The 25,072-nt window shown below is 42.3% G+C and overlaps 1 protein-coding gene across 1 annotated transcript in view; it reads left to right on the forward strand.

The window, feature by feature from the left end:
- Positions 1–25,072, forward strand: part of LOC139914995 (cadherin-12-like) — a 55,895-nt gene that overhangs the window by 21,347 nt on the left and 9,476 nt on the right. The window contains exons 5-8 of the mRNA XM_071903469.2: positions 2,556–2,743; positions 16,248–16,501; positions 19,510–19,646; positions 23,398–23,519. Of these exons, the coding sequence (XP_071759570.1) occupies positions 2,556–2,743; positions 16,248–16,501; positions 19,510–19,646; positions 23,398–23,519 (701 nt within the window). The remainder of the gene's footprint in view (positions 1–2,555; positions 2,744–16,247; positions 16,502–19,509; positions 19,647–23,397; positions 23,520–25,072) is intronic.

Genomic DNA, 25,072 nt, shown 5'->3' on the forward strand with positions numbered 1-25,072 from the left:
TGCCTTGTTGCCTATTCCCACTAAACACATTTATTTAGCGTTTTGAAAAGCCACCATAACAACGAAAGCCTGTACAAAATCTGAGCATTATGGCTGTTGAACAACACAGAGTTCCATTTTCACATAATAATAATGTGGATGACCTTATGCTGATTCACACATCTTATATTACGAAAGAAAACGCCATGCAATTACAACAGGGCAGCAGAGTGTATTCATCTTCTCTACCCTTTGTAATTGGTTTTTGTTATTTTGTCATTATGCACTGTCATAAGCAGAGGCCTATTTACTTAGCATGATTGCATCTACAGCTACTTCTGGTAAATAAAGCAGGGTTGGTGTTATTTTGCTCATGGGCCGTCCTTCTATATTTAGAGCAGGTTTGCTGCACCAGAGCTTGAGTCAGTGTATTAAAATACGGTATCTTGTCCAGTATGTTATTTAAGCTGCTAAACCAGATTAATTCTATTCTACTGTTCACCAGGTCATGTAACAAGGTAAGCCGAAAAAACTCATTGATCTGTGAAAACATGATATATATATTCAGCATAAATATTAGATTCTATGCAAAATCATTTATATTCCAAAACAGTAAGAGGTACGACAGGAAAGCAAACACACTGCTCTGTATTGATGCAGTGCTCTTCAGGCATTTTGAGGCGCCACTCTGTGGTCTCCTCTGAATGTAAATACAGGCAGTCAGACGGTCAAGCTCCTTTGGCTGTGGGGAAAAGATGATATTTCCATAATGCTGTCACAGCACAGAGGTTCGTGGCCAAGTATGGTGGCTCCTCTGCCCTGCCCCAAATCCTCTCTTTGTCTTTTTCTCTCTCTCCATCAATAGAGGGCTTACAGGTGACAAAACACACGGCGGCCATATTGGAGGTCCTCAGCTCTTGGGCAACAGTGGCTGTGATTATTGCATTTCTAAACATAAAACTTGGCCGTCTCAACAGAATGGAATAGACATGGGTTTCTGTGTTCTTTTTGACCGGGAACTGATAATATCGCCACTGATAGCTATCTGATCAATTTTTCGTAGATAATGTGAGATTGTTGCTAACCACAGGGTCAACTAACTATCACTGTTGTTAACACATCTAAATTTTCACACTAGCTAACATATCTGGTAGAAGCTAGCGTTAATAGTAGTTTGTAGTCACATGTTAACATTAAAATTAGTTCCTTTGCTAAATTAGCTTGCTGGCTAGTTAGCTAGCTAACAAAGCCAAAAACAAACTATTTGTTTAGGTTAACTGAGCTGACGCTTTTGAAGCTCTAAACAGTTTCTTGTATCACAGTAATTTGGAAACAAATCAACCTTATCAGACAATTCACTTATAACATGGTTGCTTTGCTAAATTAGCATGCTGGCTAGTTAGCTAGCTAACAATCCCCAAAAAACAGCAGTTTGTTCAGGTTAACTGAACTGACTCTTCAACTCATAGTGTTTTAAATGGAGATTAGGGCTAAAGACAAGTAACATTGACACAGTAACCTGCATCAACAAATCTACCTCATCAGGCCATCCACTTTTACTTAACAGGATTGCCACAGGCTTTGAAAATCCTTGAAAATTTGTGGATTTGAGAAAATAAAATAAAGGTTTAAAAGATTATGAAAATGAATGGATAGCTGAACGTTTGATTATTTATTAAAAGCACCTAAATTCATTCATTCAACAATTTTTGAGTCCTTGAATTTCATCATAGAAGACTTTGAAAGTAATCAGAAAGTCCTTGAATTTGATGTCCACTGAGTGTGGGAACAGCATAAGTTGAGTAGATCCACTTCACAACAATCTCTTTCAGGTATCTCTCTTTTTCTGGCACAGTTGATACATATTTAGCCATTAATTGCTTACAGACAATTCTCCAATGGACCTCCTTGATGGCACCAGGTGGTTGCTTGGAGATTTGTGACGCAACTGCAAAGTCTCTATTCTCTCTTTCTCTGTCTTTGTCTCTCCTCTGTCTTTCTGTCAGCACTCTTCAACACACACGCATGCACACACACAATCTACACTCTATCCATCTGTACAATGTTGACTTCTCAATGAACAGATGCCATTGTTCCAACAGCTAGCCATCTCCAGAGGGTGACAAGAAACACGGCAAAGAGAAATTTCTAGTCCAGTGTCAGGTGTTTGGTGATAAATGAGACCAATCTGCTGTTTGTTTGTTTGTAGATTTCTTCCCGAGTCCACAGCAGTGGGCTCTGCTGTTGGGAGAATCAAAGCCCCTGGGCTCTTGTGTGCGTTGGTCTTACAGGTTGATCCATCCAATTACAAGGAGCTGAGCACCCTTGATGTCCAAACACGTCAAAATTGAATAATGTCATGCTTATAGCTACAGGCCTGACTTCAGACAGAGAGCATATTATATATATATCAAGGTCCTTCAGCTCCTTGCCTGCGGGCGGATAAGACATACTCAGGTGGGTAAGAGACTGCGTTAAGGCTAGAGGATGTGAAGTGCTCAGTAAGTATTTCCATCCAATGTCGAGGGTTGATAATGAATGAGTCTGAGTCCAGTCTGCTGTTTGTGTGTTGGCAGGTTTCTTTCACCTAAGAGTTCCTGAGTCCTCTGCGGTGGGGTCGGCTGTGGGGAGAATCAAAGCTCATGACTTGGACATCGGGAAAAATGCAGAAGTGGAGTACAACATCGTGCCGGGAGATGGAGGCGCCATGTTTGACATCACCACCAACGAACACAACCAAGAGGGGATCATAATTCTCAAAAGGGTATGGACAAGAGTTGCGTGATTCATGGAGTACTTATGTGATAGTTGAGCCAATAATAAATTCTATTTGTGTAGCACTTTTTTAAAAGTGCTTTATCAATCAGAATGCAAACATTATACTCAAAATGAGTTAAAACAACTAAAAACAAGGAGACAGCACAAGACAAAAAGAGTATAGAGTGAGTATAGACTAAATTACATTCCTTCATATTCACACCTAGGAGCTTCCAAGTCTTGTACTGGTGCAATTGCGGGTTTGGTGCCATGTATGGTGGCCATTTAAGGACATTCTCAGCCACCTTTGTCATTCGTAGACGTTCTTTGTCAGATTTAGGTGGACTTGCGTCAGGTTTAGCTGTCTTTTGTCAGATTTAGATGAACCTGAGTTAGGTTTAGCTGTACTTTGTCAAACTTAGATGGAGTTTGTCAGATTTAGATGGACTTGACTTAGGTTTAGCTGTCTTTTGTCAGATTTAGGTGGACATGTATCAGGTTTAGCTGTAGTTTGTCAAACATAGATAGAGTTTGTCTCATACTCATTCGTCTGTAAGGAAGGGCAGTCCTGGCGTCACAATCAAGCGCTTCCAATCCTTCATCACGTGAAGCAATCTCAGGAGTGAGCTGGTAGGGCTTCAGTACGTTGCTCAAGGCCACTACAATGGGACACGTGGCCGTTGCAGGGATTGAACCTGTGTCCTTTCAGTTGTGAGATGATGGTCCCTCTCACTGTTTTCCACCTTGCTGTCCATGCCCTCAAGTACAGTGGAGTGCAATGGCATAGCTCTCTCTAAGCGCCTGTGCTATATAAAGTATACACTCAGCCATGTCAGGGCTCATTTATTATGCCATATGGTCTCTTTGCTAAATGGATTAATGTGCCCAGGGCAAAGCAACCCACAGCAAAAGGTCTTGGTTTTTGGATGTAGTTCCTTTGATCCACAGAGCAGATCTAGCCCATTTAATATTAATGCCGCTTTTACCAAATACAGTATTTGTAGGCCCATGGTGTCGTTTCACTAATGGCAAGATGTGGCAAAGTGCCAGTGATATTAACTGCCAGGGGTGAAAGAAGGACTTTACAGCCACAGACTAAAATTAGAGGGAGAAATAGAGGGGTCCAGCCACTGCAACGAGTTCTCATCTGCTAAGCAGCTAGTCTAAAATAAGACTTATGCTATCAATTATTAACTTTGGAATATATGTTAAGAGAAATTGAAGAGTTCTGTTCCATAATGCAGTTTATTCATACTGGGGAAAAAATCAAGACCTCAAGTTTATGATTCAGTGTCAGAAAATAGGGGATCCAGTCTAGTGGATGTTATCATTGTGTCAACCAAACATGTATGATACCTACTATTTTGTGCTATCAATCATTTTACATGTACATTTTGTACATTCAAAACATAAGTAAGGGCTTAAGTCAAACCTTTTTTCAGCTTTCCTACCTGCATCAATCAAACCTTTTGTCAGCTTTCATAATGTATTCATGACATTGTTTTAGTTAATTAGGTACAAATGTCCAAATTAAGGTCTTTAAGCAAATTATAAATCCTTCTATTTTTGTAATTCATCATATTTGTTAATTGCACTGCTCCCCATTAAAACTATTGCCTTCCTTTGCAAGCTTTGAGTTGAAGAGTTGAGTGTCCTTTATGTTCAATTGCACCAATGATGTCATGCTTAGAGTTACAGGCCTGACCATAGACAAAGAGCATGATATTATTTCATTTTTGGCGTGGTGAGTGGGTGGGCGAGACGTATCTATGAATGCCTATGAATGCCCCCCTCCCCCATCCCTTACGCAGTTCATTGTATTTTTTAGCAAAGTAGTAATAAGTTAGCTACCCAGGTAGTGTATAATGGTAGCGAGATCTGAGAAACTCATGCCAAACTCAAAAATCAAGCACTTCCATGCTTATTTTCACTTATCAGCAAAATAGCTTCCCTCATAAAGCATGACATTTTATGTATTTCAGTGCCGGCGCGTACCAATCAGGCGCCCTGGGCAAAACTATAAATGCCGCCCATCCACACGTTCTCACGTTTTATTATTTCACGTAGGGTTGCCAACTCAATGTTATTTTGCGGGGGGGGGGGGGGGGGGGGGCTCTCTACATACACTCCACTCCACTATACCCATCAATGATCTAGCATGTTCTGACTGTGATGATCACTCACTGATGAACTTTTTTTTTTTCTGGGCACAATTTTGGCGCCCCCCTCGGGATGGCGCCCTAGGCGGCCGCCTATGTCGCCTATAGGAAGCGCCGCCACTGATGTATTTTAATGACCACTCTTCAATTCGGCATATATATTACCCAACAAACTGCATTTATTTCACTACATTTTCAATTTTTTGCCTGGATGTGCCGGCTCTTTCCACAGTCTTCTTCCACAAAAATACGCCACTGTGCAAGCCAGCGTGAACTGAATACTCTCACATACACACACACACACACACACACACACACAGGCAACTTTCAACCTGCCGCTGCGTTACATACACACTCCACCTCACCTGCACACTCACACAGGCTCTTGCACATTGATTCCTTCACACTCTATGCTGCGTTTCCCTCTGGCAGGATGCAGTAGAACCCCTGTGGTGAGTTTAAATGCCATTTGTTGTCACTGCTGTGAGAAGTTCAACAGAAAACTGCAGAGCAATGCTAACTTTGCACTGTCACTGTCTTGTTCCAAAATGCAGTTTTGGAACAGTTTTGACAAAAAATTGCTACCTGAAAGTTGTCAATATTTCAAAAACATTTTATTTTATTATTTTCTTTTTTTTTTTGTAAGGAAAAAGGTCTTCAGATAGCACAACTTTAATAGCAACTCATAATGCGTTTTACCTTCATGTCAGCAATAATTTTGTAAGAGTAGGCATTATCATTTTCAAATGGTGGATATCTCATTTTGACATGAAACACTTCATACAGGTATGCTGCACAAAAGAGCAAAATTTAGCAGAAAGGTAAAATCCTCATACTGAAACTTTTTGCAATAGTTTTGATTTTTATTAACTGTAGTTAAGCTTCATTTAACCAGGTAGCACCATTGATGTTCTCTATTTTTCAAAAGTTGCACTCACTGAACATGCACCAATATACATGGGCTGAAATATAGTCAAAATTCGATAAAAGGTAAGTTACAGGTAGTTGTATGTTGATAGTTGAAATCTCAGCAATATCTATTTTATTTGCCACTAACCCACAGCCTTTCTTGATAAAACACAATCCCTCTAACTTCCCCTAAAACTTTGGAGCTCTACAATCACATTCTCTACTGGAAGATAGAAAATGTCTTTCTCGCTTAAACCTGCCTCATGCAAATACACCACGACACACTTTAAAGGAGCGGTAATACATCTGTTTTTTGTCTCTTGTTTTGTTTCAGGCATACAGATTTCAACTGATTGCAAAAGTAACTGCTGAATATTTAAAAAAAAAAACATGTGCAGCGAATTCTGTTTTTGTGACTTTTGTGCCTTTCAGGGTATTTCTGATGTAAGTGTCTAAAATGTTCTTTTGGGGAATGCAAATCTTCATTTGTTTTTCTGATGTATCAGACTGAGGTATTCGTTAACTGGTACATTTTTAGTACATGCCCCAGTGCAGAAGCTCACAAAGGTGTGTGATCCTTTGATCCCGAAAAATATGCAGCTGAGTGAATAATTGATTCCCTGCTCAGTGTAGAGGCTCCCACTGTGTGCTGTGTGTGTGTGTGTGTGTGTGTGTAGGTGTGTGTGTGTGTGTGTGTGCGTGTGTGTGTGTGTCTGTGTGAGTACAACAGCCCCTATGTGTATATGCATGTGCACATATGTGTGCGTGGGTGTTTATTTCCGCTGTGGCTATAGATCATTGTATATTGACCTTCTCATTGAGACTAATGGAATTACAGAATGGGACGGGGTGCGATTATGATGTAAATGAGGACATTTATTTGTTTACATCGTGAATACCCTCGATGGATAGGCGAGGATGCATCTTTCCTCCTATTGTTTTACTTCCAGTGTTTGATATGCTGCCATAACAACAATGAGGCAGTGTGATGTATTCCCTACAGTGGGAGGCTACTGCACAAAGCCATTGTTGATAGGGGACATTCTGAGCCCCTTCAGCTGAATCCCCCCCCCCCCCTACAGTGTAATTTACTAAACGACATGTGCTTCCACCCATGTGGAATAGTGAACAGTGGTGGGGAATGGACAGAGAGGGAGAGTTAAAGAGAGAGAGCGGGATGTGTGTTGGGAAGGTGTGGGGAGACAGGTAGCTGGAGATGAAGCCTTTTTGAGTTGTTCACCGTGTTCCCAGAATACTGACCCGCCCACAGACATGTCTCATTTCAGATTGGTGGAATATCCCCAGAGAGAGGTGTGCAAATGTATTTAGACAATGTCTCTCCCTCTCTCTCTCTCTCTCTCTCTCTCTCTCTTTCTCTCTCTCTCTCTTTCTGACTTCTCTCCCTCGCCCCCACATCGACAAAAAACGCAGCAGGACAGAGACGAAAGCCACATTGTACACAGAGCAGAGTTTGGCAGACCCCAAATTAGGGACTCGGGAAGGTTGGTTATGATAAGAGGATCAGGCTGAGTAATGGGTTCAAAGGATGATCATCTGTTTCCCAGTCTGCCAATACAGGGGGAGAGGAAAAGAAGAGGCGCAGAGGCATGGAGGGGGTTTGCACATCCCATCTGCAAAACATAAGATTATGGGAGACAATAGGCAAAGCCACCGCAGGATTCCCAGGGAAACGCGCAGACAAATGTGTGCACACAGAGCGACATACTGTACACCAACAGGCATGTGCAAGGACACAACCACACACACACTGCTATACACAAACAGAGCAAGAACACTCACACACTCAGGATTTTAACATTTACAACCTGAGGTGGCCTTGGTAAAAGGCATCCCGGCAGATTAAAATGTGTTTATGTGTATTTGACCAGTTGCGTGTTTATTTACTCCCTCCTGGGAGAAGAAAAGATAGCAGATATGCGTAATTGAAATTTGGTTTACTAAGCCTGGAGGAATGGCATTGTTTAATGGCAACATGTGTGGCATAATACTTGTTGGCGCAAATTCAGCGCATCCATTTAAATAAAGGACTATCTCTTCCCTGTACAAACTGAATACCCCAAGCCAACCACAGCGCATTGAATAGATGGATTTGCTACAGACCGTAGACACTTTTTTTTTGCATAAGGGTTCAAAGAGCAATGTAGGCAGTGCAGGTGATTTGTGCACTGCAAACTACTGTATGTCCATCTTAACCATTGATTTAATCTAGTATCGAGTCCTAAAATAGTATCCTATAAAAAAAGATAAAAGAAACCTGACCTTGGAATGCAGTTAGGCCTATTATCAGTTATTATCAACTGGAACCACAAATGGTTCTTCGGAGTGATGCCATAAGAGAACCATCTCTGGTTCCACAAAGAACCTTTCAGATCAAGGTTCTTTAAAGAACCATTTCTGCACTCCTGTGCTTAGACTCCTCCCATTGTGTTTTTGTTTATCTGCCCTTGTATAGCCTCATTTGCAATTGCACAATATCTACTATGGAGGGGTTTGGTTGTTTTCCACATTTATGCCATCACCCACCATCCAATAACTAAGAATTAAGAACCTTTTAATAGCCCAAAGAACTATATATGATTCTTTGGGATATTAAAAGGTTCTTAAAAGGTTCTGGAACTGGAAATGGTTCCACAAAGAACCATTTTCGGTTCCAGTTCGCACCTTTATTTTTCGGTGTGCAGGTGACATCCTGAAAAAAAGTGAACAATGATTCATCCAGCTAAGAAAAGGTTATTTTTCCTCATTCAAAGAACAACACATTCAAATGATTAATGATATAGTGTTGCATGACATTTAAGAAAAGAGCCTGTCGCCAACAGAGTGCAGTGCGTACCAACATTTACATATATAACAATGAACATCGATTGCCTGGATTGTCTTAGCTCAAACTTGGCCCTATTTAGACTTTTCAAAGTCAGAGCCACTGGCAGTGTTGAGACAAGTGGCCTTTTTCATCCTTCTTGCCTTCAATTAAGAACTTAATTTCACTAAAGCCAGACAGTGACCGCAGTCTAATTTCTCTATCAGAAATGTCATTACTGGGCTGTTTGAACAGTAAATCATTTCAGAGGATGGAAGCTGTTAGTGCCTTTCAGTCTTGATGAGATACTACCAGGCAGTAAAAAAGCAATGGTCAAATGACACAAGTGATGAACAAACTGCTAACTTGACTGAGGGGCAGAAAGCATGCAGGTTGAATATTAAGAAACACTGTGAACTGGTTTTTAATATACACTGCCAGTCAAAAGTTTGGACACACCTGATTGAATGTACTATGTTTCTCATTATCTTAAAGCCATTTTGATCTAAAGACATATGATTAAATGCTTGAAATAGCCAAATATATATAGTGAAGTTGATGCCTATGTATACTTTGCCTTTCCATCAAGGCAAAGGGCGGCTACTTTAAATAATCTAAAATATAAGATAGTTTTGCTTTGTTTTTGGCAACTGGATAATTCCATTTGTGTTATTTCATAGTTGTGATGTCTTTACTATTATTCTAAAATGTGGAAAATAGTACAAATATAGAAAAATGCATGTGCATCTGAATCATATGTGTGATGCCTATATTACCATGTGGTAATTATGTTACCGCTTAAACTTGGTAGTATTAGCACCTAAGACCTCTTCCAATGACGTAACTACTGAAGCTTGCTAGGAGACGAGAGTTGAAACTAATCTATTGATTATGGAGCAGAATGTTCCTGCAGGTGGTGAAATGAGTTATTTTAGGCCCTGGTGTGGAAGGAGTCGAAAGGAGGAGGAGGAGAGAGGAAACAATACCTAAGAGCAGCAGGAGATATAGGTGCCCAACACCGATGAATAACACCTTGTTAAGCAAGCAACCAAGCAGAAAGCAACGTGTGTGTGTGCATGTCTTTGTGTATTTCTGGGTATTCATGTGCCGTGCGTTGAGTGAGTGCAAAGCGAGAAAAAAAAAGGGAGGAGGGAATGACAAAGAGGCGGCTGAGGTGGTGCTTGGAGTAGATGAAGTGGCTTCTCTCTGGTGGCCCGGGGTGGCGTGGGTGTAATAGATTAAACTAGAGTCTCGGGGCTCGTCCCGTGGCTCACCCTGTCCTATTAGAGTGGCAGTGCGAGTCTCTCTCTCACAGTCACTCCACTCCGCTGCGGTGTGGCCGGGGCTGCTGGCGAGGCTCTCAGATGGCACTTCACTGTTGCGAGCACTAGGGGGATGGAGACGCTTCGAGGCAGCCAAGGACACAAACCAATGTGACTGATGGCGGCACAATAAAGTGAGCATCTCCCCCCTCCGCAGTGCGAGGACCCCCCCCCCCCCCCCGGTATTCAGCGGGACATCAAATGGCTCTCTGGGGCATGTAAGCTTTGCACTGATGATAAGCTCATTGTGCTCCGTGGTCAATTGACCGCTGATGGCGCGGCGGTGCGAAGGTGGATAGAGGTCTTTAGCATTCTTCTGCATGGCAGATTCTTGTTGCGCTGTCAGTCAATGGCTGCGATGACCCTATGAAGAAGTCACTCACTCACAACAGAGATATTAGGCCAGCCTCAAACCACTGAGTCATTTATAATACATGATGGCCCATCTCAGAGTCCTAGTGCAGTTTTGACATTGAACGGGCTTTGTGTCCCGGAACTAATTCCGCTTCCAGTTTTAGGTTATTGGGCATTGTTTTGGGGACTATTTTATCTTACTGCAGCCCAAGTGGCATGTCTCTATCTCTTCGATAATAACTCGCTTTCTCCTCGGATGTGGGACGAGGAGCTTTTGGCGTCCCATCACTAGAATTAAGCATCCAGACATTTCCTGATGTTGATGTTTGGAGAAATGTGTTGACTCACACAGCTGGAATTAGAAATGTGTGGTATTCTAGGCATGTTTGGCTTAGCTTTGATTTCCGCTCAGGGGATAAATCATGTGAGGAGGCGGTAATGATTCATAAGTGGTATTGTAAATATATAATACTGTGATTAATAGGATTTAAGACCGCATCACATATCACAGATTAAACAGCATTGCTGTGTTTTTCACCCTCTTTAATCTTCAGCCTCTTCAGGTAATACCTGTGTTCTGCGCAAACAAATGAAATCTGCCTGCTAATGACTCGCTGTACTATGATAATGATTCTTCAAGGGGAAAGACTAGATTCACCCGTGGGTGTTGGCAGGAGACCATCCCCCGTATTAGAGAGTGAGAGTGGCGGAGGTTTGTGAGAGTATTGAACTCTGCTATTGTAATACTGAACTCAACACACAAACAAACTGAGAGCCTATTAAATATGCATATCATCCTGCTTCCGCCTCCAAAATAACCAGCAAGCTGAAAAACGGCTGCAACTAACAATTTTCAATGCACAGGGAGCAAGCTGCGAGGGAGAAGCCAGGAGCAGACAGAAGTAAGAAACAGATTTAGTGTGCGCTTTTACAGTGTTTGCTATTATTTTATCTTTGTAAAGCCTCAACAAATATCCCCTTTGTGCTGTATTCACACATTTAAATCAGATCATACAAGCTCTTTCCCAAGCTTGTGAAGTACAATACTGTACCTATGAGACCGCGATGCCTTGATTAGTCCCCTGTTCTAAATTGGCAAATTCCCTTGGAACATAACAGGTTCAACTGGGAAAAAAAAAAAAAAAAAATAGTTCCTTCATTCAGCATCACTGCCAGTGCAATGAAGGTGCACATTTACATATCAAAGGGCGCAGCACCATGTCTAGAATTTCAAGTGTGTTCTGTTGTGATGTTGAAGAGCAGCAGCACTGACATGAGAGGAAGTCGGTCTGTCCTCCTTACAAATTTCACTGTTGATACACTTCCTTGTTGTGTCCGCACCGTCCATGAAACACGCATAACAATTCAAGCCATAATGAGGCACTTCAAACGTGTAATTTAGCCCACATCGGTATATGCAACATGTTTAAGGATAATATGTGTGTGGATATGGGTAATATTCAGCCGTACGGCAGCAGTCCTTGGTGTTTAAGTGGGTCATGTTTGAGGAAGGTAAAAAGGTAAAATGATACATCCAGTCAGACACTGACTGGCCATTTTCCTTCCTGGGAAATTTCCCCTATGGCCTCCAGATCTGATTTGATTCTCCCCAAGTCAAGCGTTGACACATTAGCACTTCTTCTCATTAACTCAGAGTTTCTCATTACCCCCTCCTGCCCCCATTTTCTTCCTATTTCCAAGTTTTTGCATGACAGACATTAACAACAGATACCCCAGCCATACTTGGTCCATCACACATGTCAGACACATTAAAAGGGCAGCGAAGCTCTTGACATTCTTTTCTGCACCTAAACCAGAAAACCTTAAGTTAATCTGTGGGATTTGCCTGACATTTAATCATACTGGATGTCCCTGCATTGTTACGTGGGTGTCAGAAAGGCTTCTCCCTCTTCTGTCTGCTGAGGAGCCGAGCGTTTTTTTTCAGGCAACATCATATCTTTTCTTGGCTGCACACTAACAAGATCTTAATTCACACCTTGACACCAAACTTAATGGGGACCTTTACAAGCAAAGAGCTCCTAACACCAACCTGGTAAAAAACTATAATGTGCACCAGACTAGATGGATATGTCAAATGAACTAAGTAAAAGTGTAGTAATGAATGTAGTGATAAATCATTAGTGCTAGCTCACCTGACATGGTTTTGGACCAGAGACCCAAATGTAAAATGTCACATGTGAATTCAAAGCACATGTGCTTTTTGGACACATGTTGGTTTTTATATGTGAACTTTTTTTGTATTGAGTTGTATTCTGACATCACATGCAACAGTTTTTATTTCAGATGTGAACATTGTAATTCATAGTTGGGTTTTTTTCCCACATATTAATTTTTTTTTGCCATTACACGTGACAGTATTTGTTTCACACATGAAAACTGAATTTCACATGCAAAGAGGTGGAAACATCACAGGTGGAAACATAATTTTCACACAGGAAATGGGAAATTTCACGTTCACAAAAAGCACATGTGCTATGAATTCACATGTGACTCTTTTGGGTAACACACCCTCTGGCAGCCATATTGGAGGTCAACAGCTTTTCAGCAACTGTGGCTGTGAACAGCTGGCTGTGTTTCTAAGCTCACAAATTGCCTGTCTCAACAGAATTTACATGGTTCATTAATATGCTGTTTTTGAATGGAAACTGATCATTTTGTCACCGATATATCTGATTGATTTTGTGTTCATTTCAGCTTGTTAGCTAGCCAACTATAGCATCTGGTCAGCTAACCATTACTATAAAGACAGCTGTTGTTAACATATCTCATTTGCACACCAGCTAACGTAAGTGTGGAAATACACTATTTTGACATGTATTATTTTAACACAATATTTATTCACAATAAAGACATTTATAAATAAAAATGATTATATTATCTCTTCATCTATTGCATCAAAATTTCAGTTTTCCGATTGAAACCAACACTGAATGTTGACAGCCTTTTTTCTTCAAGTTGCTTTGTAGCCTAGTTTGTCTTCTCAGTTCTGTGCCTATAAATGAATATATAAGGTAACCTCTTTATTGTGCCAGGCGTTCAGTTTCCTGATTGAAGTCACTGACTCAAACAAACAAAATGTGAGGGGGGGGGGGGGGGGGGGGACAAGTTAAAATATTTAAAATAAACCTACATTCTGGTTGATGCATGTCTCACCCATAACTGAGGTAAATAATGAAAAACACTGAAGAAAAGCACCTCAAACAAACTAAAGTCGGGCTGTTGTTACTCTGCTGCATCCGTGCTGTAAACGCTGCTATTGGACATTGCATAGAGTGTCAATAACCTAAGCTTGGAAACAAATCTATCTTATCAGACCAGTCACTTTCACTCTTGCCCGGTTGTTATATATTTAGACATTATTTGCTCGCGGCCAATTGTCCACCGGATGTCCACGATGGTGCCAATCGCAGTTACTCGCGGATTTGTGACTCGATTGCAAGAGCCTCTACATGAAAAGACCGTTTCCCCATCACGTTCCACAAGTCTCCATCTTTGGCTAGCCAATTACACAAGGATTAGATGGAGTTATGGAGGGTGAGAGTTGGGCTTCTGTCCTAATTGCGGTGATGCAGCATGTTGAGATGGAGAGCGGCGTTTCACCTCGTCCCCGGTGAGACTCTGGCTAATGAGGCCTAGTGTACGCCTCCTGCTGTCCGCCTCCCCAGCTCCCCCCCTCTCCTCCTCCTCCTCCACCTGGACTGTACTGTATGTTTGTTTGTTTGTGTGTTTGTGTACTTATCTATCTATCTATCTATCTATCTATCTATCTATCTATCTATCTATCTATCTACTTGTTCTTTCTTTCTTTGGATATTTATTTGTCTGTCCTTTTAGATACAGAGATTTTGCATCACATAATTAATAAAGATTGTGTACTTTTTTGATGACATTATTGATTACTTTACTCACTCTTTGAGAAACAAAGCACATTCAGTTCTTTTTCTAGCAATTCACTGAAAATATAACAAGAAGGAAACTGAAATAATGAAAGGTTTACATACAGGAGTAGCTGCTGTTTCTGTTCGGCTTCCTTGCTGGTGGAAGTTGGCAGGAAGTCTTTGGGTCTGATTTTAGGGACCAGCGTGTGAACGACACCCACAACGAACCCAGTTTCTGTATGGATCTGTAGCTTCTTCTCTCACTGTTGTCTCTCTCTTCTTGAGAGAGATTGAAAGAGACAGAGTGTATTTCCTGTTGAAGGATCTTATTGCCGTGCCCAGCCAGTTGCATCTGGCGCACTGTAATCAAACCAATCACGGCGGTTGATGGTCAATGATTGCTTTCAGATTGGCTCGGCTTCACATAGCTCTTCTTCTTTTTTTTTTTTCTTTTTTTTTTTTACGGACACCTGCTCTAACGGCAATGCTGTGAAACCATGGAGATGGAGGCGAGACAGGAGGGCTTGAGTAGCATCTGCCATCGCGGTGAAATCACGACTGCACAGCCTCCGACGGTTTCAAGGGGTTGGACTCTAATTAGATGGCTAATTCGTGTGTATTTGATATAGACTTAAGAAGAGTGGTCATATTTGGCAGATTTTTTTTTTTTCTATAGCCTTCACTCCACCTCTCCTCTCACATTCACTGTCTCTTCAAATAAGCACATTTTGCTCCACCATTACCAGCTGTTTTCACTCGGTGCCTTTTGGAGCAACATGCCAGAGAAGCCCAAGGCCTGGGGCAGGAAGATAGCATTGCTGCCATAGTGGTTACGTGTTAGTCAATTTGAAATACACAGAAAGGAATGTCTCTCATGTGACTGCGGGCCAGCGGAGCGTGACCGACTGCGAGCTCGCCAAGTGTGGTTGGTCACACATGAGAGGGCAGGAGACAGGCAGAAGCACGAACACGGGTGTCACTGCTGTCGGATGTTTACACCTCGGCTACAGACATGCGGTGGTTGCCGATTCCTCCCCTCGCCTTTGACTAATTGACCCTGAGCCGATATGTCAGCGGCAGAGGAGGTAGAACATATGAACCTCTAAGCTGTTGTTTTGAGAGCTCTTGTAAGGTGCAAAGTTCTATTGAACCGAAAAAGTGCAGCTTGACTTTGTCACACCGAGGGGGTGAAACGTTAACCTGGCCTGGATCTATTGCATGTCTTTCAGGAATAATGTGTGACTCTTCTATTGACTTGCCCTTTGGACTGTCATTTATACAACAAAATTTGACATCATCAACCCCTACGATATCATATCACCAAGGATGTTCAAACTGTGGAGCGTTTACTCCTTTAGTTTGGTTTGTTTGGGCAAGTGAGGACAAAGCCATTTGAACTCAGATAGCAGCTAATGACTGCTAATAACTGCATCCGTCCTCTTCCAAGCAAACTGTGGTGTGGTTCGTTAGGAAAGAGAATGTAATCAGAGCCAACTACAGGAACTACAGCATCCCAAAACACAGGGATTTATGGTATAAAGAGACGGATGTTGACATCTGATAGCCAGCAGTTACTCAAGCTTGGAAAGCCTGGCACATTCTTGGTAGCCCAGAGTCGAATCAGGATTCGTATGGTAATCTGACTTGTGAAATTAAGTCTAGCATAACAAAATGAACTGAGGGCAAACCGCAGTCTGGACTGATGCTCATATTCAACTATTTCTTCCTGTGTTCTTAACTGTTATGAATGCCAGAGAAGGGAAATTACAGCAAAGAGTGCAAACAAGTCAGTCATGCTTAGCTAAAGTTACAGGGACTGGAATCGGATTTGTTTTGACTCCCTCTCCTGCCAAAATCTCTAACCTGGCAGGATGACAGGTTACCAACCTCTGTGAGTCCATGTGTGTTTGAAGCCCTGGTTCACTAGTAATTCGGCAGTGTGAACATAAAAGAACCAAAAATGCAACAAAGCAAACTTTCCAAACTCCACTTTTTCAAAACTCTAGCTGCGATCTCACCCTTAATTGTATTGTTTTCTCCTTCGTAGCCCCTGGACTATGAAACCAAGAAGGCGTACACCTTTAAGGTAGACGCCTCCAACGCTCACCTGGATCCACGATTCCAAAGCTTCGGGGCCTTTAAAGACACAGCAACGGTGAAGATTAACGTTTTGGATGTGGATGAGCCCCCGGTGTTCAATAAGCCCTCCTACGTGATGGATGTGTACGAGGACACGCCCGCGGGCACCATCATCGGAGCGGTGACAGCACAGGATCTAGACGCCAGCAGCAGTCCAGTCCGGTAAAGTTTCTTTCTGTTTCTCTTCTGTCTAAAACAATATATAGATATAGATCGAGGGTCTCTCTTTAGTAATGGCACATTTTGATCTCGACTGCTCAGATTTATAGATCTGACATGTCTGACTGAACTCATGATTTATAATCAAGGCAAGTCATTCCTTTTCTCTCTCTCTCTCTCTCTCTCTCTCTCTCTCTCTTGCACACACACACCCACCTCCACACACACACACACTAAGACACATATACACACTAACCTGTGTCCTAGCATTTGAATAAAACCTGAGTAGAAGACAACAATAGACTGTCGCTTTCAAAGATGGAAAAAGTGCATTACTTAAAAATGCATGAGAGCTCTTTTGTTTTTAAAGTCTATTAGTTGCTTTTTGCTCAGGCTCAGATTGTTTTAAAGCTTTGCGGCGCTGATTTTTCGAAGATGTACCACTCAAGAGCATGACACAAATGGTAAAAACACCTGTTGCATGGGCAGTATTTGTTTTATTATTAATATTTGATTCCAGGGAAAACAACAGAATGGAAGAGGCAGCGATTTGTAAAACAAAAAGCATGTGCCCTCTATTGTGTGGATCCTCACTTTAAATATTCATCAATACCGCGGCTGACATTGTTCATTTGTGTGCCATCAGAGAGCAGACTTGCATTCTTCACTTCAAAACAATAGGCCCAATGACCCATCATGCATAGGGAATTATGCTTTTAGACTTTGACTCAACAGATTCTTCTATTTAGCCGCATAGTGCTGAGTTATCTCTAACTGGGGAAACAAAAGGGCGTCATGAATACTGCATTGTTGACTGATTTGAAAGAGCCTCCGAAAGTTTGTGTGCGTTTTTTAAGGATTGCACTTTTGCCCTCTGTCTGAAATGGTAAACGTCACAAATCTTAAGACACCGGAGAGGAATTTCATCTACAGCCACGTTGGTCGTGAACTTTGAAAAGGCTCCTCTGCAGTATCTGATAAAACCCCAACATCTAAGAATCAACGGCTCAGTGGAAAATCAGCATGAGCGTGCTTTCTCAATTTTATGTTACTCTGTGTACTGTGGGTAATGTTCACTGGTATGGATTCACATGACTATAATTCAAAGGAGGAGATAACACCGTAATTAATTTTCATATCTACAGCATGCAATACTGAGTTGAGCTTAAGTAGACTCTTTAGATCTGTGATCTATTTCTCACAGCTGGCGATGTGCTCTTTTCTCTTAATAGATAACTTACAGATTGAAGCAATTATGAGTACAAAAAAAAATCTGTCGCACATGACAGCAAAAAAATGTAGCCTATAATTTCAGATACATTTTTGCCAATTAGCTGATGCTGTTATAAAGAGCGATTGAGCGAGCAGGCAGCGGTTTATTGTCGAGCTCAAGGATATTTTGAAAGAAGAACCATTAATAGTCGCACTTTGGCTCTCGCCAGGCTTGAACCTGTGACATTTGGGTTACCGGGTGTCTCTAACCTGCTGGGTCTCACCGACATGAACTCACGATTCAGTAGCAGGTTGAACCGATGATACAAGTCCACCTGAAAAATCTGGGTTTTGCCCTGAGGAAAAATTGCAAGCCATCGACCCTTTGAACCAGTGATGGGAGTTTCGCTGTAATATTCATCAAAGAGACTCCACACTAAACTATTTTGACAAGATCGTGTTCACTTCAAGGCTACACACAAAACAGGGTTAAAGAGAGGACTTGGATAAATCGAAATTGAAACGGAAAATCTCACGGAACCAAGGTCTCTTTAAAATATTTCTTCTGAAGACGCTTTGTTATCATTCTCATTACAATAAAAGACTAGGGGGGGGTCTGAGAATACGCTGGGCTTCTGTCCCTTAATGACTGACTCGAGTCCAGTTTCAGGCGGTGCAGTGTAGAAAACAAGCATGATAAATATTCATGAGAAATCTCCTTTTTAAGATCAAATAGCTTGCCATGAGAAAAAAAATGGGCAGCGTGGTGGCATAGTGAGTAGGGAGGCGGTCCTCTCTGTACTCCAGGCTCAAGCTCATGAGACACGAAGCACCCGTCCTGCTGAAGTGTCCATGAGCAAGACGCTGAATCCCTACCAGCTCCAGGGAGAACTGACCTCTGACCTCCCGATTGTGGAATTCCCCGCCTGATGATGTCAGCCTAGTAAAATCAGCATCATCTTTCAAGTCACTCCTTAAAACTTACTTTTATGTAAAGGCATTTTCTTAATGTGGCTGTTATTCCTATTTTATATCATGATGTCATTATTTTATTTTCTCTTTTATCCTTGTTTTAGTCTCTTACTTTATTTTTTTACAGAGACTAAAACAAGGATAGTCCAAGGATAGTCCAAGGATTTTAGTCCTACTTTTGGTGATTTTATCTTGTTTTGTAAAGCGTTTTGTAACCTTGTTTTGAAAAGTGCTATATAAAAAAAAGTTTATTGTTATTATTAGAGGGAGGGGGGGGTGCAAGAGAAGAGAATTTCTCCTCTGGGAGATCAACACAGTATCACAAAATTATTAATGAGGAATTGCCTTTTAAGATCAAATAGCGTGGCATGAGAATTCACGCAGTAAAAGTGGCGTGCCGGTCGGTTTTAGATCCGGTTTGCGTCGCGTACTTTACATTCAGAGCGAGTGGGTAAGACCAGAGATGCATTTCACAGAGAGGACATCGCACCCTCTGTTCACAGACACCAAACCAACATTTTACGCCTTTGTTGTTCATGGGCTGAGAGATTGATACGGTTTCAATAGTGTCTAAAATTCATTTATGTTCCCTGGCAAAACGTTTAGTCAGCATAGCCCAAGTATATGTGTCCCCATTACCAGATTGGAATGTATAAGCGAACCTCAGCATATTTTCTGGAAATGACCATTCAGAGTGAATAATGAAGGCTACGCCAACATTACATTACACCTAACTCACATACGCGCGCCCACAGGGAGAATCACTGTGGTTTAATTCTCTGGTTCGTGTTGGAAACGGGCGCCATTAAACAAACATTCTCTTTTAGGTATTCCATCGACTGGAAGAGTGACTTGGACAGCTACTTTGACATTGATCCGGTCGAGGGAACGATTTCCACCAACGAACCGCTTGACAGAGAGAGCATCGCCCAGCACAATATCTCCATCGTAGCGACCAAACTTAGTAAGTATGACAAGAAGATCGATTGTGATTCATGCAGGTGTCGTTGTCCTTCCCCCTGCCGTAATCTGTGTGAAGGATTTAACACACTTTTATTCAAGTCAATACTCAATCCCATTTTGTTGGAAAGGTTTATAGGTGACCATAAAGCATGATGACTCTCCCGCAGGGTGTATCTTCAGGACATTGTCTCCTCCAGCATGCTCACCTCAACTCTGTTTTCATTTATAACTGCCTTTTTTTCCCAAACACATTTGATGGCGTTGGCATTGAAACCGAGCTTTTCTTGCCAGAGTCAACTTTTACTTACAGCGCAGTAAAATGTGAACCTTTCAGGAGTTTTACAGCAAGCAGATGCCGCCGCATCGCACCCGCGAAGGAGTGCGAGCCGGGGCCCGAGAAAGAGCGAGCCGATGCAGAACTGTGACTTTAAGACGTGTCATCGAGCTAATTATGTTTTTATGAAGGAAGTGGAGCAAATTTCCAGATAAATAAGCAAATCCATCGTCATCAAGTCATCAAATCTGCTAAGAACCGTCAAAGTCATTATCCCGGAGGCAGGCTGGTGCTCAATCAAAATTACCCACGCTGTATATTCATTAGGGCAGACTGTGAAATATGGGCTGTTAAAACTTGAGTCTTTGTCGCCTTGGAAACTGGTATTACTCACTTCCCCTCAAGGTCATGGTAGTGACATGCTAATTCTGTTTCCTGTGTGTGTGTGTGTGTGTGTGTGTGTGTGTGTGTGTGTTTGTGTGTGTAGGGCTAGGTCAAGGGATTGGAGGATGAGTGTGGGGCAGAATGAAGGGGATAGGAGGCGGAGGGAGGAGGGGAGGAGGAGAGCAGGTGGAAGGTGGAGGTGGCATGAGGATGCTGCGTGCTCAGCCTGTCGTACCTGGCACAAAACTCAAGCGGCGGAGGCTAACGGGATTGTATTTTGTGCACACCTTGCCATATCACGCCCCCCCACCTGCATCTCACCCCTTTCTTATCACCCCCCCCCCCCCCACCCCTTCCCCATGCCAGCCTCCAATCCGGCTCAATACGATGCCCAGTTTGCCCCTGGAGGACCGGTACTCCTAGAGAGACCATTTTCCTTATGAGAGAAAAAAAAAAAGAAAAACATTCACATCCAGGGCCAATATTTGCAAAAAATAATAATAATAAAATAACACAAAACAGTGCAATGTGAATGGAAGCGACATTTTATATCTAAACTCAGCACCCAGGAGCTTTGTGTCCCAACTTCTGAGTTCAGATCCATTTTTGACCTTGGCTGAGATTTGGCAGCGCTTTGTGTTCTGGGTATTGGACGGCTGTTAATGGGTCCTCTGCGATGCACTGTATTTTTATATTTGAGCTGTTGTCTTGTATTCCCACATTGGGAGTTTTTAAACCATGAAGAACAGCAAAAATACTGAGGCGAAAAGATACCCTGTATGCCCATACAAATAATGGATTGCATAAGGAGAGGGCACACACAAAGAGAAATGTTCTGTCCTTACGTAGTCTCCGGCAGCCTTAGTTGTCGCTGCACAGTGGTTTTCAATAAACAGTGAATCATTGCACACCGCTCTATTTGACCTGTCCCTGCATCTTCTGTGTGACCTCCCTGCTAATGTCTTTTCACATCCATCCACCCACTCCTTTTCCCTCACCATTACAATGACGCAGAGGAAAATATCCAACAATATGAGCTGCCGGATGACATTTTCCGTGAATAGAGTGTGGCTTCGCACGGCGTTAATTTGCACAACACCTGAGAGTCTGAGGGAGACTCCGCACCTCACAAAGCCTCGGCGATCTATCCGGTCACTGCTAGACACTGCAGTCATGCAGCAAAATGAGAACACTGTCTGCCGCTCTCCTGAGACACACAGCGCTCAGCCTCACAGCGGAAGGCGTAGTAAGTGAGAGCCTGGGCTAGATTAACGATTTGCTTTTGGGCGTTTTAACCCAGTGGCAGTTTTTAGGGGAAAATGAGAGAGGAACACCTAACAACTGCAAATGAGGAAGCACACCTGCCATCTATTTATAGCTATTGCAATTGAGCTAAGTTTCAAACCTAACATGCAGTTAGTTGTGTGCTGTAAGTTTGCTTACATATTCTCCATTTTTTCTGTGCACAGTTGCAGTATTAACAGATGCTGTCCACACTCTCAAGTAATCTTTCTATCTCCGTTTTTTTCACTATCTTTTATAGATTTCTGGTTGATCGCTTGCAAAGATGGAGGTTTCATTAAAATGGGTTTAATTAACAAGTTATATCTAGTAGAAAAGCTGTATAAGACAGCCAACTTTATGGCTGACCAGTCAAGCATTCTGTAGCAATACAGGATTCTGATTCAATAAAATAAATAGAGCATGTGGTGTTGGCTTGAAATGCTGACACTAGTCTGATTTGAATATAACCACTATACCATTGCTCCATCTAGTGGGCTGAATTAAATATCACTCATGACAGGCTGAGCCAGTCAGCAAATAATTATGGAGATGAGTTTTTTTCTATTTAGCTGCATTACTGACGAAGGAAATATGATAAACCCTTATATCCAGAAGCCCAGGGCTATAACTTTAAACACCGATTTTACAGCTTTCGTTAAGTTGTTCAAACTTTTTGGGGAGGCCAGAGAATTTCAGGACCTTGATGACAAACAAGATCAGTATTTTTTTGCTGGGTGAGCATCAATGTTAGTGGTTCAGTCAGTGCAGAGCAGCAAATCCCATGCCCAGTGTCATTTTTACCTCGGTGGAAAGATTGCTTTTTCCATCAAGGTCAGAGACAGGTTACTAACTGAGCCATGGCTGCGTCTCCAATCCCCTTGGGACGACTCTACAGATCCCCCCCCCCCCCCCGAATTCTTCCCAACCACCCACCTACCTACACACAAACGCACCTATGCACCCACGCACTGGCACACACACAAACAAGTGCACGCTAAGCCCCCCCCAACTACAGAGCAAAGCCTATTCCCACATCAAATCCATAAAGTTTACCTTACCCGGGCTTTCACACAAAAAGAACATTTCCCCCTCGCGCCCCTGCAGTGTAGAAACATGGTAACAAACAAGCCTGGATATTCGAGTTAGTCCCTCTCCAGGGGGCTTTCACTGTGTAATTAATATGGGCTGCACATCTTAAAGCTAAAACCCATAACAGAACCTGAGGAAAAATAGCTTGCACGCTCTCTATGGGGACGTTTTCAATAATACGGGTATGCGGGCGCGCTTTATCTGTAGTCGGCGCATGAGGGATGCATTTAGTGTGTGTTTTATTTAATTTTCCTTTTCATCATCAATCAAAAAACAGCATAAAACGACGGCATTAGGGTGCAGTTTATGCAGGAGCATGTTCCAGACGCATCAGAGGTTTTTTTTAGCTGACGCCTTTATCCACAGTGGCTGAGCAGGTAAGAGGGGGGGTGGTGGGGTGGTGGGGGTGGGGGGGTTAGCGCCTGTTCAAGGACACTTGGACATGACGGCCTCTTTAACCGCTCGGCCACCTCGCAGCCACAACATTAAACCTTTATACTTTGGGCTCATCTTTAACACGGTAGTACTGTGTGTATCCACATGATGTCAGTGCTGTGTAATAAACTCTTACATTGTTTTTTTTCCTCCATCCTTTATTTTAGCACCGTCCAGTGCACATTTGTGATTTATTCTCAATGATTCATCATGATGAGAATGCTAAGTCCGGTGCTGTGCTTGACTGTAATGTCGATTGCCGTGTTTCCGGTGTTTCCTCATGCAGACAGTCCGGTTCTGACCAGCCGAGTGGCCGTCACCGTCCACGTCCTGGACATCAATGAGTTTCCGCCCGAACTGGCCAGCCCCTATGAGACCTTTGTGTGTGAAAACGCCAAAGTGGGACAGGTACGTTCACATCACCTGCTTTCCTTGCGCACACTGTTATTCCCTCGCGGTGTTGAACGCAGCAAATTTCCCAGCGTTAAGAAGTGTTGACAAATGTTGATTGGAGTGTTGTTTGTCCACTCATAGAGCTGATATGAAAGTGTCAAATGGCCTCTGATGGGTGTGAACTGATATAAACACTGGCATAGTGGCACTGGCACTCATTCTTCTGTATTTTTACTATTTTCCACATTTTAGAATAATAGTAAAGACATCAAAACTATGAAATAACACAAATGGAATTATGCTGTGGCCAAAAAAGTGTTAAACAAATCAAAACTATCTTCTATTTTAGATTCATTAAAGTAGCCGCCCTTTGCCTTGATGGAAAGGCAAAGGCTTTGGAAAGAAATTCATACATAGGCATCAACTTCACTATTTATATTTGTCTAAGAAACTAATTTCAAGCATTTAAGCATAAGCCTTTCGATCAAAATGACTTTAAGATAAGGAAAAACATAGTACATTCAATCAGATGTGTCCAAACTTTTGACTGGTAGTGTATTTTTTGCGGTGTATGCTTGACATTGAATAGTCATAAAATGTAGTGGGTTTTTTTGAAGCTCCAGATTGACATAAGATATACATACAGACATTTAGCTGTCAAATGCGAACCTAACAGAGGGATATTCAGCGGTTCAGTGTCTTATTCAAGGACACTTCAGTAGGGTTGTACGCTTTCGCGACGATCGCGTCTGTCACATTCTCGTTACCCGGCAGTCTCTCTAACCAACCGGCCACCTTATCATCCCTTCGCTTCTTCTTCTCCCAAGGGAGTTTGCCAAGAACACTGCAGCACCGAGTATGAATCTAACAGCTGAACTATGATTGTGTCATAGTGCCGGATTCAGCGGGAGAAGCAATCGTAAAGCATGGCGGCGCTTTGCATATCAGCAACCAAGAGTACATTTCAGATGATGTATTTGGGATGCGGTGGAGAATCTGCCTGTGCGCATTGTAAACCACCTGTGCCTGTAAATTAGCCCATTAACTGGCATCTATATGCAGTTAGCGTTTTGAGGGAACAGTTCCTTTGGCAGTCTGTCAAATAGCTGTAGACTCCTCATCACACTGAGGATGCTTTGCTGGTCCTCAGGCCTGAACCTGTTTCGTCTGCGGATATATTCTGTTGCAATCATAACAACTTCTGTGCCCTGCCTTTAAAGGCATCGCCGTCATCCTAACCTGACCTCAGCTATAGATTTGCTTTAGTTTTAGATCAAGTCCAAAGGGGGTTGAGAACAGATCTAATCCAGTCCTATTAAAGACCAAGACTAACGTAAGCAATATACACTCCAAATGTAAAAAGCAATGCTTAAGGAGTTTCTTAAGGATTAACAGATTTGTAGAACTACCTGCAGGAGTTCTGTACTACACCCTTCAAAATCCAACTAAGGACTTTGACCAATCAATGCATAAAAGTTTGAAGACCATTACATAGGGTATATGTGTAATATTTCTGCTTTACTGAAGCATAATATGACTAGTAAATATCAGCAGAGGTTCCTGAATGG

This window comes from Centroberyx gerrardi, chromosome 22 (assembly GCF_048128805.1).
Source record: "Centroberyx gerrardi isolate f3 chromosome 22, fCenGer3.hap1.cur.20231027, whole genome shotgun sequence".
Taxonomy (NCBI): Eukaryota; Metazoa; Chordata; class Actinopteri; order Beryciformes; family Berycidae; genus Centroberyx; species Centroberyx gerrardi.